This window comes from Ambystoma mexicanum, chromosome 12 (genome assembly GCF_040938575.1).
Source record: "Ambystoma mexicanum isolate Mex_15411 chromosome 12, UKY_AmexF1_1, whole genome shotgun sequence".
Classification (NCBI taxonomy): Eukaryota; Metazoa; Chordata; class Amphibia; order Caudata; family Ambystomatidae; genus Ambystoma; species Ambystoma mexicanum.
In genome coordinates this window covers 295,056,638-295,076,433 of record NC_090936.1, presented here as the reverse complement: position 1 = coordinate 295,076,433, position 19,796 = coordinate 295,056,638, and the positions used below count along the sequence as shown (strand labels likewise).

General features: G+C 43.2%; 1 protein-coding gene across 7 annotated transcripts in view; it reads left to right on the top strand.

Moving 5' to 3' along the window:
• The window catches only part of C2CD5 (C2 calcium dependent domain containing 5), a 2,654,621-nt gene that overhangs the window by 111,619 nt on the left and 2,523,206 nt on the right, over window positions 1–19,796 (top strand). For all 7 annotated transcript variants that reach the window (XM_069628452.1, XM_069628454.1, XM_069628457.1 and 4 more), the window contains exon 2: window positions 18,563–18,672. In XM_069628452.1, coding sequence (XP_069484553.1) covers window positions 18,583–18,672 — 90 coding nt within the window. In that variant the 5' untranslated portion in view covers window positions 18,563–18,582. The remainder of the gene's footprint in view (window positions 1–18,562; window positions 18,673–19,796) is intronic.

Genomic DNA, 19,796 nt, shown 5'->3' with positions numbered 1-19,796 from the left:
CAAGCTGGGGTGAGACAAGCTGCAACAAGGCAACTGACTCCTTTCAAAAAATATATCGCTACTAACCCGGGGAAAAGAATCTGATATCAGTCTTGTGCAAGCTGCTCTCCTAAGACCCTTAGATCCCGTCTCTGGACTTGCATGCGGAAGTGGGAAATGGTCTTGGACCATACAATTACATCACCGCAATGGGAGCGTCTGTGGGCAGATTTCCCATAACTGACCAGGTCAATTCAAATTCGGGAGATGTGGATGAAAATGATGGTGATGTAGCACTATACCCCGGCCAATTTGCATACATTCTACCCAAACACATCCAATGTCTGCTGCAGGGGGTGTGGAGGGATAGGGGACTGGGTGCAGTTTCAGAGGCCCGGAGCAGAAAGACTGGGCAGACACCAGAGGAGGGCCTATGCAGTACTGTCCCTAGCAGCTATATTGGTGATTGCCCAGAGATGGACGCAGCCAGACCCCTGGGGGAACATGACTGAATTACAAAAATTTGCCATTTGTTTCCATGGAATGGATGACTTACTCCCTGCAGGAAATCAGTCAAAGTTTAGCATGGACTGGATGTTGATACTTTATTTTTTACAGGAGGATTACAGACTATCTATGTGCCCACAAAGAATGCGCATCCTTGTCATCTCTTAAACAAAATGACATGTTCATATGGTTGGTTTGTCTAGCTTAGAATCTTGGGAAGGAGGCGAGGGGGGGCATCAAGGGAGGGATGGGGTTGGGAAAGGTTGGTTGTAAAATGTTAAAATTCAATAAAAATAAGTTGAAGAAGAACTAACCGTCGGTAGCGTAGGGCCAGTTAGGAAGTCCCTGAGGGAGATCAGATAGCATGGTTTTAGGGAGACCTCTTTGGCTGAAGACCGCGGTTAGGCAGTAGGTATTACGGACATTGTGGTTAGGGGAAGTGGTTGCCAAAGGAGACGAGGGAGAGGGGGAACAGCCCTAGCACCTCTCCCCAAAACCTTTTTTCCATCCCAGTGCACTATATTGAACCAGTTTATGGTGAATCCGTCGAAAAAAAGCATCTACAAACCAAACCATCTAATGCAAAGTATAGTGTGCGAAAGCATTGACAGGCGTTAACGTTTTAAAGTTACAAAAAAAAGCATTGAAATGCTATTTTTTACATGTAAAAGTGCATTTCCATCTAAACCAGTCCATTGAAAATATAAATGGACTGGTTTCAATGGAAATCCACTTTTACATGTAAAAAAATAGCATTTCAATGCTTTTTTTGTAATTTTAAAACGTTACATGGAGCTGTCCAGTGCCGAAATGTTGGCACTGGCCAGCTCCTTGTAACATTTTTATGTATATTGGGGGGTGAGGGGGAGGGGTTCTCCCCAAGCCCCACCCCCTAACCCTGACTCTAACGTAATCCTTAATCTAACCCTAGCCCCAACCCAAACCCCTAACCCTAATCTAACCCTAGCCCCAACCCTAAACCTAACCCTAATATAACCCTAGCCCCAACCCTAACCCTAAATCTAACCCTAGCCTCAACCCTAACCCTTAATCCTACCCTAGCCCCAACCCTAACCCAATATAACACATTTCGATGGATCCATCGAATTATAGACAACAAAATGGTAATTCAATGGAATGGCATTTCGATGCTTATAATTCGATGGATTGGTGTTAGATACAATAGCATTCAACCATCTGCATGTCTATATTGTAGATAATCTATACCCTCAGAAGAGAACAGTCGGTACAGCTTTTGTTGTAATTTCCAATAAACGTTTCTGGAGACTCCTGCAAGTTGTTAAGGCCATCTGTGACAGCACATTAGAGCCTATCACTTACTTCTGCACACACAATTCTACTATTATGTTTGGACACATGGTACCTGCATTGGTGTGGCACTGGAAGGAGCTCTATATAGATGTTTGGATGACAAAACGTATGTGATCTAGTGGTAAACAATTTTCCTATTCACCTCAAATGTTGTTCCATTGCAAATTACTTTTTGACTCCATGAAAAATCATTTGACTCCAAATTTCCCCAAACATTAAGTATAATTGTATCGAAGCCATGCCTATAACCGTCTCATAGGAAGTAAAATGAATAGGCACTGAATATAGCATATATTTCTTTTGTCCATCATTTCTCGCTCCAGCCGAAACAAAATTAAACAAATAAGATCCTCATTGGTGTTTTTTTACATAGCCCCTTAAACACTTAGGTTTGCCTTATATGTTAATAGCAGCATAGAGGAGGTCTGTCTACAGATGCGGTGCCTTCTCATGTAAGATGTAACTAGGAGTCATTTCCTTGTAGTTCGCTGTTCAGAAGAGTTAAACAAGATGTGCAGGGGAGGCTAGATTTTCTAAACACAGAATACTTGATTATGATGACAAACCCTCATGAGCTAAGCACAGAAAAAAGGAGGTGTTGTTTCCTAAACTGTTAATAGAAAATTCTTGTCAAAACTCTGAGCACCTTCCCCGGACCCACTGCCTTCCACTTCCTCCTCACCTGAATCACTGGTCTCGGAGGCGTTAAGGTCCAGGCAACGTCTGTAGCTGTAATCCTTCTCTTTTGTAGGAGGCACTGGCTTACCTCGGAAGGAAGCCACAGTGGCCGCCTGTGAGCTTCAACCCTGTGGCCCCTCTTCCGAAGCAGACTGAAAAATGGGGAAAAAGCCAGAGGCAGTAAAAACCCCCAAAAAGTCCAAGCAGGGTGGCAGCAAAGGTTGCCTTGATATCGTCAATGGGTCGACATGTTAAGTCCTGATTAGCAGATGATAGCTCTGGTCCGTGAGAAGAGTATTTCCAGAACAGATCCCTGGAGGGAGAACCCGGACCAACTGCAAAGTGGCAGGAAACAGGTAAAGGTGGTAACATCTGTGGAAGCCAGCAGAATCTCCCTGGGGTAGGCGGCAAAATAGAAGAATCGCTACAGGAGAGAGAAGGGAGCTTCCGTGAAGAAAGAGACAGGCGAGGCAAAAATAGAAAGCGGACTGCCGTGGATCGGCGAGTAAAAAGAAAGGCAAAGGGGAGCGGGAGAGACCGCGGGGAAAGCTTCCTTGCAAGACCGCGGAAGAGAGAGAGAGAGAAAGAGCGACCACACAGGGACAGAGACCCGCGTGCGCGGAGCCGGGGTGAGACCGGCAAAGGCAGAGAGAAGCGTTCCGGAAAAACAAAGGAACAAGAAAGATGAAAGGGAAAACTAGCGTATTAACCAAGCAGGAGGAAAAACTGACCTAGAGGTTGCAACGCAGCGGCTCCTGGGAGTTCGGGGATTAAGAACCTCACAGCAGCCGCCATGATAGAAAAAAGACTAGAACACTGCCAGAACATGTGGAGAAATGTGGTGGGGCCGTCAATGGCTGCCCAGTCTCCACTGTCGCCATACACGCCGGCGCCTGGGCGCATGACACTTCTGTTGTTCATTGCAATGAAACTGCAGGTTGCCTTCATTGTACTCTACTGCTGAAATTGCCAACTTTTATATTTTAAAGTGGCTCATGTGTCCTTCAGCACAAAGGCATTTTCTCATGTGCCCACCTTGGCCTTCAGTACTAGTTAATTGGGCTCAGTAGACCGCAGGATAGGATCCTATGGAAATTATAGTAGTAAAACACTCACTTGCATAACCACAATACTTTGCATTAAAAGAACTGATATTGTGGGCAATTTAAGAAAATGCCTTGAGTCTTCATATACTCAATTATTTTGCAATGCAAACAAGATTGCTTGAAACATCCCCTCCCCTAAATATAATTGGGTAAGGTTATACAATTGCTCAGTAAAACCATGAATTTATAGGAGAGCGTTACCATAGCATTCAATAAAGTCTATGCCCAATGGAACTCTGAAAGCATCCAGAATGCCTGAAACGCATTGTAGATCTTGGCCTCTATAGCCCTAATGTGCATAATTAGTGTCTGCAATATTTTAAATACTCCCATTCTTCTGCACATCATGCAAATGATATTTCAATGTTGCTATCGCCTTATGGGGAAATTTTGGCATTGCTCAAATAGGAGATGCTGGGGATGAAATGTACCTATCCAAAATCCTTAAAAGGGCAATTTGATAGGTTTGTAAGGTCACCCTAGTGTAGTGGGGGGAATGTACACAGAAATATGCCAGAATATTGAGAGTAGGCAGTATAACCTAGCTTTTTCAATGTAATAAAATGGCAGGCAACTGCTGTGGCTTGTGCCTTTTTGAATGCTTGAGAAGGTGTGTGCACCACGCTGCTCATTAACTTCTAACTGGCCAACAGAGGGAAATAGGGCAAGCGCACAACTTGGAGGGAAAATAGCTCTCAAGAGTAAGCAGGGTGGAGAGAAGGTACAGGGCTACATATAGTAACTTGCAGTAAGGGAAGGTTCACATGTTAATAGTATCAAAATATACTATTTATCATTTTAGCAGAAATACTAATGCAGTAAGGTACAGATGAATAGCTTATTAGCAAATTGTCTTAAACAGTAGGTAGCGCGTTCAGTAAAAGTCATCAGTACTTTAGAATTCATTTTGCAGTGTTTTTTGGTAAGGGTTTTTGAACCTGGTGAACGCCCATTGTTATTTAAAGGCTAGAACAAAGCTTGCTCAAAGAAGTTGTCAAGCTGGTCAGAGCCAACACAAGTTGTGATTGTGCTCTTTGGTGTGTCATATTTTTCTATCAACAATTCCCATAGGAAAGAAATCCGGATGCAGTGGAAAAGAGCTGTCAAACTTGTGGTCCAACTGTAAGTTGCACTGGCAGCAGCCCCTGGCCAAGAAGGATAGTGCCAAGGACCCTGAACAATGTTGCTGAACCTTGGAGAGATGAACCGGGTACTGGGTTTGTTTGGTGCAGCCTCTCCCGTAGCTGAGGTTCCCGCCTCTGCAAATTGATGCCAGCAGAGGACAAGCAGTTCAAGACCACATATGATGTTTCTTTTGCAGAGGTTTCAGACACTACCCTCTGCTTGTCCTTTGAAGGCGATTAGAGTTCCCAGTCACAAATTGAGTCTGTTAGTTTGATAAAAGTATTCTGTTGAGATCCGTGGTCTAGAGATCAGTGACGTGACTGCCAGTGAAGGCGAAGGGAGCAGCAGTGTGGTTCCCATGGGTCCTGGAGAGAGGTCTGGAGCATTCAGCGTCCAGCAGTACTTCATCAGATTGTAGATTTCAGGACCATGGCCTTTTTCTGCCTTAGCAAGTCCTTCTTCTAGCTGCTTTGGGAGGAGTCCCAGCGTTTGCCAAAAATGTATGGTGCAAATAACTCTTTTCTTATACAGATCTTGGAGGCTGGATACCCACCCATCCTCCAGTGCAACAAACTTCTCCATTCTAACATTTGGCAACACGCCAATCATGCTTGAGCACCGTATTTATATGTTACTGGGCAAACCAACAGAATATTGCTTCAAGTGTGAATCCCAGACACCCATTTATACATCCAGATATGGCCATAGATGCCCCAAGCACCCAACCTTGTGTCTAAGAAAGTCCAGGCCCATATATCGCACACACGTTTCCATGATTACCAGGTAAACATAGCTTTGTTGAAGAGTATCACTGGGCCTCTAAATCTATGTGGCCATTGGGACTCGTAGGTAATCAGCTGTTTTTCTCTGATCAGAAAATAGCTGCATCATCATGCAGCATTATGAAAACAAAAAAAGATGCCACCAGTGAGTTAACACAAGGAGCCGAGCAAAACGACCTTCTTTGGGAAAAAGACTATAGGTAGCTATGGATACCCAGGGGGAAACATGGACTATATTACATTGCCATTAAGTCCCTTGATGGGGACTCACTGGGAATAAAGAGGTTCATGAATCATGAAGAGGAAAAGCAATAATGACATGGGGCTCGCTGTGAGCCAGAGTAGTTTCTGAAGTGTGGTCCTCATGTTTGAAACTAGTGTTTCCTCTTGGGAAATGTTTTTAACTCATTTATAATCTTGTCTCACTCTTCTATGGCCTCGGATAATCTTGTCAAAAGTTTTACTGGCTCTTCCATTTCATAATTCCCTGTAAATGAGAATTTGTTTTATTACTTTCTATTATATCTGTCCATATTGCCAATTCTCCCTTAGTGCCCCAGAGTGAAGGCTGTCAAAAGAAAGCCAACTGATTAGAAAGTGTTTTTTGTATAAAAAGAATAAACCACTTTAATTGATTTAATGATTTGCCCCATTACGTGGTCAAAAAAATTGAATACTGGGTTGATACTTTGGGTCATTTTATGAACCAATGTGGTTAACTTTATGAAAACACTGACCTACTTATTTCCATCTCTTCAATCAAATATGTTTGGGGAACCAGAGGCAGCCCACCCTATCTAGTCTTAACGCTCTTATGTCTAGAGATTGCTTCCACTCTGCATCCCAACAATTCATGCAATTGCTACATTTTAAGTATCATGTATTCTGTGTTTTAAGCAACCAGGGCGTTAGAGTTTTTGGGTGCTTCTTGTTTCTCTCTCCCATGTGATTTGATATGGGAAGAAACTGAGCCAATCAATCCCATCTTAGAAGATGAGATCTGCAGAGCACCATAGTTTTGTATTTGTATTTTGGAATTTGTATCACACATACTTCGAACCGAAGACCTCAAACAAAACCTGTAACTGGGCGCTCAGGTAACCCTAAATGACTCAAGAAAAAAACTCACTGAAAAATAAAGGTTTTTAGCTGCTTTCTAACCTAACCTAAGAGATAATTCATATTATGAAGGGCCTGCGCAAGCTGATTCTGGAGTTTTGGGCCTGCCACTGCAAAATATCTGTCTCCTCAAGAGTGAATTTGGGAACCGGGCACCACAAAAGATTCTTGTCCTCTGATTAAATGGATCACGCCAGATAATATCGCAAAAAGTTCTTGCTTTGATGTAAGGGTACATGGTCATGCAAGCTCTTAAATGTAAGGCAAGCAATTTGAATTTGATCCTCTTCTGGACCATCAACCAATGAAGTGGTTCTCTGATAAGTATAAACATTATAATTTGATTTAATTTTCATTTCTAGATTATTAATGAACTTTAACACACATAACTCATTAAAAGAAGCAATTCATATATATTCCAATACACAATTGTTCTTTATACACAGTCATTAAAATAGTTTCATCATTCAAGTAGACATAAGACTCCCAACAGCTCCTCCTTGATGCATGTAAACTGTTTCATCCAATAATTTATGTACGACAGCTAAAACCTTTGTCAAAGCTATGATTAATATTGTTGTTTGTCTTCCCATCAGCCTATTCCAAAACCATTCACTTTCTAGACCCTCTTAAGGGTTTCTAAACAGTCCACGTTTTTGCATAACCTACAAAATCGGTCCTTTCGCTCTATTCTTCTCATCAGACCCCATCTTTGCAGAGTATCCAATAAGTTCAGCCTAAAATGCAGAAAAGCCAAACAATATTTAGGGTTAGGGAATTTCAAGACATACCCTGGTAGACTATTGTAACGCCTATGTTGTTTGGCCAGTTCACTACATAGTTTGTACCATGCCAATGTATCGCTATCTCTATACCATTGAGCAAGTATTTTTTTAAACACCCTACCAGGGTTTTCTAGAAGATGACCTTTAGTTTAGCGTAATTCCATACAAAATACTGACAAAGTAAATACAACCTAAATGTACAAAATTTCATAAAAAAGTTCCTACTTACGACATACAATGGTATCAATTTTGTCCTTAATCTGTTAGTTAATCGACCGCTACTTTCTTTGTTGCATATCGGGAATCCCAAATACTTAATTTCAGTTATTTTCAATGTAACTCATTAACAAATTTAGTAAGCTTAAACATGAGGCGCACCACAGCATTTGGAACAGTCTGCAATTTATATAACCGGTTATTAGCAATACCCACGTAACGACTATTGGCATAATCTAAATGTGGGTTGATGAGTACTCCCACACATGAGCATGTAGATCTACTGAGACAAATGTAAGTCTTCTTCAGTAGCCATAGCCGATAAAAAGATGCTCTGGCAACTTCCTTGATCTGTACAACAAGTTGCAGATCATTGTCCCATATGAATCCAACAGTCTTGACTTTCTTGGCATACAAGATGGGTACATCCAGGAGGGTAGGGGAAGGTGAGATACTTTATCAGTCTTTAAGGAGGTAGGGGGGAGCCTAACAACAATACCCCGGTTTTCGAAGGTTTAATTTGAAGCCAGTTTATTGTCATCCCTTGCCGTGTCACTCTTAGACACTTGTCTAAGGCCTCGAAGGTGTCAGAGGAACCATATCCTTTCACATACAGCTGCATATCATCTGTGTGCGAATGAAATTTCATCTTAAAATGTCTGCAAGATGGCGATCAAAGGCTGTGCATAAACATTGAACAACAGAAGTTAAAGTGGTGAAACTTGTGTGTCTTGCCAGCGCGTATATTAATGCACAGAGGGGATGCCAACCATGGAATGACGGACCGTGTAGTTCTAAACACACACAGGCTCTGTGCTGGAAGGAAGCTCAAGTACCAGAGTCAAAGACCTGTGGGGCAAAGCGGTGGGAGAAGATGTAGTGAATAAAGTCCTTAATGTAATAATCGGCGTGGCATGAAAAGGAAATTCTTCAACTTTAATTTCAATTAAAATTATTCAATTTAAAAGAAAATTCATCATTTTTAATATAGTTAATACAGCAATATTTCAATGTGTCTCATCTAAAAAATGTCTAGCATATCCTAATAGCAAGTTGCATGGACGGGAGAAACCTTGGCTTTGGTGAATCGGCAGGAAGATTGCCTTTATCACATCAGTCTAAATATTGTCCATAATGAGTTGGTTATTTTATTCTGTGCTCCAAGAGGTTATGGCTCTGATTAGGTGTTGCCCAACACTTGGTTATAGGAAATGCAATGTTGAACCTAGGTGGTTCTTGTCTTTTGGATAACCTTTACACTGGATGGCATGGGGTCCGTGTATGTTTTTTTTTTTTTTTGTGAAAGTTACCTTTCTAATGGATTATGTCTTCCCACGGATAGCTCATCTTGGATAAATTAATACCCTGCTTTGCAGTCTCGGAAATGTTTCGACAGCTGAGGGGACTGTGCTGCATCAAGTCGATGTCCCGTTGATGATAGTATACATTTCACACACTGTACCCGTTGCCTCAGTTCCATTTTTCTGCATTCACAGAATGCTCTTGAAACGGTTCAACTCACCTCAGCGAATCTCTCGACTAACGTCTTCACCATTTATTAGTAAAATCTCCACAATTACACCGAAGATGGGCTTCAGGAGATGTGCGGAGTGTGAATTGAAGATGTCAATCACTGATGCGCACAGGATTTGTCTCTGGTGCTTTGGCGAAGAATATGAAGTCATTTATTGCAAATCCTGCCAATCGTTGACCAGCAAGGCCTTGAAAGAGCGAAGATTTACGCTCACCCTAGGTTGGTCGGATTCCAAGTCTCCATCTTCCACTGGGGACAAATCTCAAGAAAGGCCCAAGAAACAATCTCACATTCTAAATGGTCAAGATCCAGGAGCGATTCCTGTCATTTTTCCTCTTTATCGTGTAAGGAACTCGTGGTGGTAACAGTAAAGACAGACACAAGTGATCACAGATCAAGGGTGTTTATTAAACTGTATGACTGGGTGAGAGAAATGCTTAATCTAAAGCTAAGAGGGGAGCAAGTTAAAACCATCAAATAATAATAATAAGACAGTCCTAGTCGCGTCTTGTCAAATAAAAAGGACCTATACTAAAAAAAACTATTGCCATTCCTTACCACAAAAGACTGTGGGATAATGTTCACCAGAAAAGAAAGATGTGCTCTTAAAATCATAAGTCAGGATGGTATGGCTGGGTCTCCCTTCCCCACATTTTAAGCATGGGACAAGGCAGAATGACTGAGCACAGCATATTCCTGGGCCTCTCCAGCACAAGGTTCACAATTCCATTCAACAATACCAGACCCTTTAGGGGCCAAGTCTCTTTTCTACAAAGTCTCTTTCCTTAGAAGACCTGCTGGATACAAAACAACAAACAAACAAAAGTTCCTTCTGTGATCCTGCACATTGGGCGATTGCTTTTCGCCCCTTGTATCTCCCTCTGCCGGGCTCGGATCCTTCTTGCAACGTGGGCCTCCCTCTGCCGGGTTCACTACGGTCTTTCTCTCTGAATATCAATACTATCACGATGCAGGATTTACTTCTCTTAGCTTTTCCCTTGGCATCCCTCTGTCTGGTTCACATAGTCATCTACAGTTCATGAACTTCTAACACAGTTCATGATTTGTTTCATCTCATCAGAAAGCATGGTTTCCCTTCTACTAGGTTTCTCTTGGCATTGAGTCAGAGACTTTCAATAGTACAGGGGATTTGACGTGACCCTTGTAGGATGGCTCTGACACCTCACGCCGCCCTTTCCTAGGGCCTTCTGGTACTTGCAGTTTCAACACAAAAGGGGTAAGCGAGAGTCCTTTGAATGAGCACTCCTGCGGCTCCTGACCATCTGCAGCTAGCCCTTCTCTGGGCTTTTCCAAAAGTTCAAACACACACAAGTTATTTGTTCCCAAGTTCCTTGTGTTCATATAATGTTGCCACTTGCAACCTTGGGCTCAACACAGTCTGTTTGCTATCAGCTTCCTACGACTCCCCGGCTGTGCTGAACCCGTTGGCTTGTATTGCTTCTGGAGCCAAAGACGGTACCACGTAGCCAGCATGCCTCCCTGCCTTTGCTATCAATGAGGGAGGCCACTGTGCACAGTTGACATCTGTTACTCCACACGCCAGCTGTAAATCCCGGTCTTTTGATATCCCTTTCTGAGTCTTTGCAGGTCGGAGTTGGAAAGGGCAAGGGCAGTTCCCCCTTTGTCGTCCCTCCAGGTCTTGCCACTTTTATCCTCTGTTTGGACTGCCGGTCCGGTGTAGCTGTTTCCTTGTGCATTCGGCCCTGCTCGTAGTGTGCTCTCGTGCTCCGCCTTTTATCCCTGTGCGGAAGGTAAAGGGCCGTCGGGTATGTGTGGTTATTGTCTATTGCCTGACCCGTGTGTTGGGACATGTCAGGTAAACGGCTCTGGTGTTAGTCAGTTGTCTGTCATGATGTAAGAAAGTGTTTGTGTGGGGGGAAAAAAGGGGGTTTGGGGATAGAGCTTCTAAATATCCTACAGGGTAGGATGTGGAAAAGGTGTTACAAGGAAGGGGGGTACCGCGTCTCAACCTTCGGTTTCCCTCTTCCACACCCCTCATTCAGGTGATCCTCCCCCACTGGTCCACCCCCGGGAACTGGATCCATAGCGATGGCCGTGTCCTGGCCGCCTGGATGACAAATCTGCGGGGACTAGCGGGTGAGACACCTTCATGTTTCTCATTTACCCTTCCTCCATGCAATGTAGCCTCATCTGTTTCACAGGGGAACCGGGACAGGAAATCTACATTCCCATGGTGTTTACCTTTCCGGTGTTCCACTGTGAAGCAATAGGGCCGCAGGTCTAGAAACCATTGCATGAGACGTGGGTTTGAGTCTTTGCGCTGGCTAATCCAAACTAGGTGAGAATGGTCGGCGACTAATGTAAACTTTCTGCCTGAGAGGTAGTATCTAAGGTGGATAATAGCCCACTTGGTGACAGGGTCTCTAATTCCAGCACAGAGTCATTTTTTTTTTTTTTACCTTGGGAAGAGTTTGCGACTTGTAAACAAGATGGGATGTTCTAATCTGTCGCAGACTTGAGATAGGACTGCTCCTAACCCGGTAAGGGAGGCGTCCGTCTGCAATACAAAGTCTTTGGAGAAGTCTACTACCTTCAGGATTGGATTCTGGCACAGTTTGCTTTAAGGTGTTATAACATATATCATCCTCTTCAGACCAATGAAGTTTCTGGGGTTCTGCGTTTTTGAGTTGATCTGTTAGCCTATCTGTTTCATCTGAAAAATTTGGGATAAACCTACGGTAATACCTTATTAACCCTAGAAAGGCTCCAAGATCCCTTTTAGTCTTGTGTAGGTGTATCTAGGATGGCTCTCACTTTCTCATTTTGGGGCTGTACATTCCCGTTCCCTACAAAAAACCTGATATATTTTATGGCTCACTATGCCAATTTGCATTTAGATGGATTAGCAGTTAGGCAGTTAGGCCAGCCTGTCTGAGTACTCTCCTAATAGTATGTATGAAGATGGAAAAGGTGGTCTTGCCCTACGCATGTATCGTCAATATAAGCTCCACAGAAATCGGAATAGGGACGTTTGCTTTTATCCATTAGGCGTTGGAAAGTGACTGGTGCGCTGCGTAAGCCAAAAGGGAGGACTTTGAATTGAAACAGTCTTAAGGGTGTTGAAAACACTCTTCTGGCCCATACACTGGTACCTGCCAGTACCCTTTGGTTAAGTCTAGGATGGATATAAAGGTGGCTGCTCCGAGTTAATCAATTAGGTCATCGATGCGTGGCATGGGGTAGGCATCGAAGTCGGAAATCGCATTAACATGACAGAAGTCTATACAGAACCTCCAGGAATGGTCAGGTTTAGTGACCAACACGATAGGGGAGGACCATGGGCTCAAAGAAGGCTTGATAATATTTACATGCAGCATTTTGTTTACTTCCTCAACCACTATTGGTTTACGGCCCTCCGGGAGTCTATACAGTTTTAAATGAACCACTTTCCCCATGGCTATTCTAATATAGTGGGAAGTACACTTGATTCTTTCTGGTTTGTCTGAAAAGGAGAAGTTGAAGAAACAACGCCATTGTTCCTCATTCTCCAATTCCTCGCTCGACAAGCGCCAAGTACGTTTTCCTGATGAGCCGCTTCTGCAGCCGAATGGGAAAAGTTCAGAGAAAAGATGATGGAGGACTTTCCGAAAGCGGACACTTCGGTTCCCTCGAAAGAGTCGAAAAAGGTTGTTGAATTCCAAGACCGGCAGAGAATCCAGCAAAGCTTTGACCAGCATGCCCAAAAATCTGAGTATGAAGATATTGTTGATGTTGTCTCGTCTAGCGTTGACCATGGAGACTTCAACTAAGCAAAAAGCATCTGTGATTTCCTCCGCAAAGGAGTCGGAGGGCCCTTCGACATCAACCTCAGAGACCACTTTCAGTGTTACCTTTGGGTATGAACGATTTGTAACTCCCAGAGTTCCAGAAGAGTTGGTTTCGGACCAGGCCTGGCTTGAAGACCTAGCCTCTTGTCTGAAAGAAGCCAGGGGTCTGGATACTGCACATGAGGTGGAATTTGACACACCAGGCATACACTTGCACGCTAATGTGGCCTATGGTACGGTCATGTATAGGGTGATTTAGTATATGTGTTGGGGACGTCCTGCTAAAGACATTACCCAGTATGACCTTGCAGATATTTTGGGTAAGGAGCCTCTGCTGCCTTTCCATACAGCTCTAAGGAACCCTATTTGGGAAAATTGGCAAAATGGACACCACTCCTGCTGTGAGCAAGGAGTTGGTGAAGAAGTACAGACCACCTTCTTCTGTTGATCCTGAATTCCTTTCCAGACACCCTTCAACAGAGAGTTTGGTGGTGCAGGTGGCTTCTTCCACCTCAAAGGCCACAGTTTATCTTACTATCCCCCCCAGATAGGAACAATAAGAAATAAAACGCACTGGCTAAGAGGCTATTGTCTGCTGGAAGTATGGCATTGAAGCCATCAATGCATCTTGTGCTCTGGTAAAATAAAATGACACACTATGGAATGTCATTTCCCAGGAGGCAGAAAACTTTTCCGAAGGCGAGATGAGAGATGGCTTAAAGAATCTCATCAGTGATGGTAAGGAGGCATCCTGCTAGTCCCTTCAGTCAGGCCTTGATGGGTCAGACTCTTTGGGGCAGTGTATGGGCTTGAGTGCCATGATCAGGAGTTTTGTGTGGTTACGCACGTCTTGAGGTTGCCACCTATATCCAATCAAGGCTCCTGGACATGCCCTTTGATGGGTCCAACCTTTTTGGACCAAAGGCAGATGACGGCCTATGATTGGCTGATCAGAGCTTGTTCTCTTGAACAGGCTCTAGAACATCTCAAGAGCACCTGCCATTCTCTCCACAAACTGGGCATCTTCCTCACTTTCAAGAATTCCCGAGTGACACCTTCTCAAAAGCTGCAATTCATTGGCGTGGTCCTGGACTCTTCCCCGGGAAAGGCTTTGCCTCCTGAGTTGAGGACTCAGCATATTTTGCAGATGGTAAGGAGATTTCAGAACGCCCAATATCTGACCGCATTCGACTTTGAGGTTGCTGGTCCTCATGGCATCCTGCATTTTCCGGGTACCAGAAGCTCACCAATGGATGAGGTCCATCCAGTGGGCCCTCAAATCCAAATGTCACAATTCTCAGGCAGGATTAACAGACCTTCTTCAGGTCCCAAGCAAGGTCACTGGATCTCCTGTGGTAGGCCTGCAAGGAGAATGTGATGATAGGGAAACCTTTTTTACAAACTGGCCGGAGATAATTGTAGTCACGGATGCTTCCCTCACAGGATGATGTCCTTTTTGCCATCTATACAGGGGAAGAATGTCCTGTTAATGGCTGGGAACAGTGTGGCCATGCGTTACCTCAAAAGAGGAGGTCTAGGGTCACGACCACTGTGCAGGGAAGCAATGCATTGCTGGTTTTGGGCGCTACAAAACAGGTTCTATCAGCTGTTCTATCGGCTGTTCACTTAGCTGGAGAAGAGAATTCGACAGCTGGCACTCTGTGCAGGCAGAGCATGATCTCCCACGTGTGGGAGTTGGCTCAGCAAGTCCTTCCAAAGAGCTTCACAATTTGGGGAACCCCTCAAGTAGTTCTGTTTGTGTACACTTTCAACAGGAAATGAGACCTGTTCTGCTCCAGGGAATTTTCTCAGAGAGGAGCTCTGGGGGACGTGCTCGTAGTGGACTGCTAATTTTCACTCCTGTACGCATTCCACCAGTCCCCATCATTCCTCATGTCATCAGGAAGTTTGGGATATCCGTGAGCTTGATTACATTGGATTGGGCCAGCAGGCCGTGGTACCTGATCCTTCTAGACATGTCAATCTGCCCTCCATTCTGTCTTCCCCAGAGAGTGGACCTACGCTCACAGGAGGGATGCCGTCTTCTTCACCCAGCAATCAGAACTCTGAACCTTCATGGCTGATTTGTGAGAGGTAAAAATATGAAGATTGGGACATCAAGGAAGATGTGATGGTGGTGTTGCTTTCTGCCAGAAGGCCTGCAATAAAAGCACTATAATGCTGCTATTGCAACAAGTTTTGCAGATGGCGTCGAGTTTAAGATTTAGATGCTTTCTCTTTCAGTACACCTGCAGTTGTTTCTTTTTTGATATGCATAGCCGTTCAGGGGCTGCAGGTGGCTACCGTCAAGAGATACCTGACAGCGTTATCAATTTTAAAACACAAGCAAGAACCCTGCTCTTTCTTTAAGAGCCCGATTGTCATACAATGCCTCAAAGGACTGACATACTTTCCCACTCGTACCTTTTCTGGTTCCGTCCTGGGATTTGAACTTCGTAATAACATATTTTTTATGGGAGCTCCATTTGAACCTCTCCATGTTTATCCCCTCAGGTTATTAACCCTGAACACCATCTTTGTGGTAGCCATCACTTCTGCTCACTGAGTGGGTGAGCTCCAGGTTTTGTAATGCAAACCACCTTTTACTAAATTCTCCAAGGAGAAGGTAGTCCTGTGGGTTCGTCCCTCCTTCCCAAGGTGGTATCTGAATTCCATCAGACGCAGACTGTACCAGCTTTATATCCACCTGCTTACCCTTCTAAGATTGAAGAGAGGTTACACAGATTTGGACCCGAAAAGGGCTCTTAGTTTCTACATTTCCAGGATGGCAAATGTTAGGCAAGATGGCCAACTATTTGTTGGTTAAATCGGACGTAGGCTAACCCAAGGCGTGACCAAACAAACTGCATCACCTTGAATCATTGTATGCATTTTGGAGTGCTACTTCATTGCAGGGAAATATATCCTTGGGAGCCCATTCCACCAGAAGAGCGACAACCACTTTGGTACTCCAAAGAGGTGTTCCAGTGCAGGACATTTGCAATGCTGCAACTTGGTCCTCACTCCAGTGTTCTTATGGGGTTCCCAGATAAAATATCAGAAGACTCCAGAGGGCCCAGAATGGGGGTGTTCGTCTGATATTTAGAGTATCTAAATCAACCCATGTCTCATCTCTGTAACGCTCTATGTACTGGCTTCCGATGAAACAAATATGATGAAACAAATACCAGACATAGAACTTTAAACTTAATTCTCGTAGAGTCGGTTACGTTCCCTGGATAAACATTTACTGGTGGAGCCACCCTAAAAGTTTGTCTATAGAGGTGACGGGTGTTTCTCAACAAACAATCTGAGATTGTAGACCCTGCTGCTGTTTCATATTCGAAGCATGACTTCTCTCACACCATTTCAAAAAGCTCTAAAGACTTACCTGTTTAAATAATCACTGTCTTTACAATTGCTATTGATGAGTACTATTAAGCTGGTTCTATTCACATGAAGTATTGAACATCTGAGATGCAGTTCCGTCTGTCAGTAGCACGTTTTAAATACCAAATACAAATACTTTCTCAAAGCATTACTGCTTGGATGCTCTGTTGGGCCAGGGCACTCGATTTGGAAAAGCGGTTCTGCACAATATCAATCAGTAATCCGAATATTATACAAAAATCCACTTGTCCCACCTCCATCTAAGCTGAGAAATTTGTGGAGGTCACAATCCATTAGAAGAACAAATTATTTACCCCTGGTAATGTTCCTACTGATGGGTGTTCCTCCCACAAATTCCTCATCGGCCTACCCCTCTGACTGTGTGTGCATTTTTCAATATACTTCTCTCTTTCAGCACCCATGCAGGCTAGTTAATCCTCAAGTCAGCTGTGCAGAAAGAGGGAAAAACTAAGAACAGAGGCAAAGGGCTCAGCACGTGCTATTTATACTATCAATGAAGTCCCGTCCGGACAGGGGAACATTAACCATCGAGGGTCATCGACTCAATGCCGCACAGCACCAACTGCTGTCGAAAAACTTCAGAGACTGCAAAACAGGATATCGATATATTTAAGGTGAGGAATCTGAGGTCGGAACATCCATCAGAAAGAACATTACCAGGGGTAAGTAATTTGTTCTTCTTAAATTGGGGAATGCTTATTTTTTGGACAAGATTTCTAATATTAGAGTTGATACAACATTATTGACCCAAATAAGTCTTATGTTTCAGTGCCGGATTTGGCCAAAGTAGATGAGAAGGAAGCAATTCGGTAGTTTATTAATACTGTGTTTCGACATTGGCGTGAGAGCAAAGAGAAGACAAGAACTGATATGGCTTCTAAGGAGGGGAGTTCCTTTGTGCGGCAATATGGCAATTTTTTGATCTGGTAAAGGAGAAGACTGTCTGTGGTGCCATTGTTTATTTTTTTTGGTAAAAATGTCGCTGGTCTTAAGTATTTACCAATTCAGGACCATTATTTTATTGCGGTCTAGTTCGATACAGCTGGAGTTTGCTTTATGATAACTGCCTTCTTCTGGTGCTTGTGTAGTTCCTCCATTGAAGGCTAGTTTGGCTAACCATGTTTGTAGTATGGTGAATTGTATTAATTTCCTTTATCAACTTGTTAGAGTCCTAGTGGGGACTTCAGTGAATTTGGTAATACATTTGATGGAACATTGATGTTGAATAGAATGAGGTGGTGTAGTTTATCATGCAGCTATCTGTGTTTTGGGAGATGCGATAGGCACCAAACGGTGATTGAAAGAAATCTGTAAATAACTCCTTTAATTGTACTTGGTTGGTCTGCACTGCACCCAGTTCCCATTTGTTGAAAATCAAGTCTGATATGTATATGGCGGATTTCCTTATGTAATGGCGCATGCAGGCTATACCGACGGGATGGAAACTGACAAAATGCAGTGCCAATGTTTACGGTGAATTCAAAGCTTTTTATCAATCGCTATTTGGCGTCTTTTGTTAGAAAGGTAATGCCATGGCAGCTATAGGACATCAATGAAAATCATACACTCTTCCCCTCATGGTGAGGGTCTTTGACCTTTGAATCCCAATTAAAATCTTTGCAAAGATTGTATTAAAAAAGTTAAAATTCCCACCCTCCTCAACTCCAGGCAAATGTCTGGCGATTGTCAATGAGATGCTTCATATAATGAAAATGATCTACCACTCTGAGTAATTATGAGAATAAATGTTTTTTTTAATTAAAAGCTGCTTACACTGTATTGTTTCTGCACCTGACACTCGTAAATGGAAGTAAGACCTCAGATTACAAAATCAGGCCAAGCGAAAATGGAGAGAAGCTTCTTATTTGGGAGCAGTGATCAGAATGTATCTTAATAATGCTGTTTGCTAAACATACTACTGTAAGATTTCTATAGAACAATGTGTGCATGTGTCCATGCTTATATGTACAGGGAGATGCATGGTTAACATGTAGGCCAAGAAAATGTTTTGCTGGTTTCTGTTGAGTGAATTGATGGATCTCTTCCACAAACTCACCCTGTCATATTTTAAGGTATTGATTATTTTGTTCTATAGATTATGTACAAACTCCTGTACCTTTTACCTTGACTCCACCTGCTACCACTTGATGAATAACATGTAGTTTTGGCTTTTTTGTAGGTAAATGAACAAACCTAATCATGCCAGGGAAGCTGAAAGTCAAAATTGTGGCAGGTCGCCATTTACCTGTGATGGACAGAGCAAGCGATTTGACAGATGCCTTTGTGGAGGTTAGTTTTGATCAAAAAAATCAAGATTGTGATGTTTTGCTGGAGAAAAACACTTCCTGCAATGTTGGTGGATCAAATGTTAGAATGCCTATGCACTGTGTGTATTATATCAAACAAGGGAACCTTTTCTCTGTATTAAAGGGTTCGAAGACATATACTATTATTCTTCTCTGACTACTGTTGAAGCAGAATGCATGACACAGTAGACTTAATCGTGCCACTTTTTTCTTCCTTGTTTCGGTAATATTACTCAATTGAAGGGCGTATTTTAATTTATTTCATTTTAGATCATTTAGGACATTTCAATGTATGAATATTTCCAGAATACTCAATTATCACCTGAAGTTACTTGGAAGAAGCTTCTTCTCAAGCACATTAAATGGCATGGTCCATTGGCGAATGTCATGAATACTGTATTAAGAGCAGCGTTTGTTTACTTGCCAGAATATCCTGTGATAGTGGTTTAATGTTAAAGGAGCAGAAATATTAGAACAAGGTTTAGTAGCATAGCTACACTGAAGAGTAATAGATGGAAAAGCTTTAAATGAAACATTCCAACATTGAGGCAATTGCCAGTGGCTAAGTGGCATGAGTATAACCACATGTGGATTCCAGGATTGGTGTAGTTATTGTCCTGGGCTACAACTCACTCATAATGCCTGGACATGTTGGGGGTTGTTTGTGGTCTTGTGCAGAGGGATATGGCCTAACTGTTGATACCAGTCCGCCACTTTAGGAGGGGAAGCAATCCTGAAATATGATTTTCCTGGCTGTATTGGCATACAAGGCACAAAAAACATTGGAAAAGGCTTTGCAGCGCAGTTTATAGTGGTTATGATATATTCAAAGCTTTTCCATCCATTAGCTTTGCGTACTTGTAGTGTGTTGGAGCCGGCTGCATTTTATTTCTGATGAGCTTTGCACGTACATAAACCACGGACAGAGCATAACTGCAGCCATACCTGGGAGGGGATGCTGTGACCGGAGCCATGTTTTTGGAAGTACTATGCCAAGGGTTCTGATTAGTTGGTACGCACATAACAACCCATAGGGCAGAGTGAGCATGATGTTGGCTTCTGACGCAGGTGCTCCCCATAATGCAGGCTATGTATATTAATGAGGGC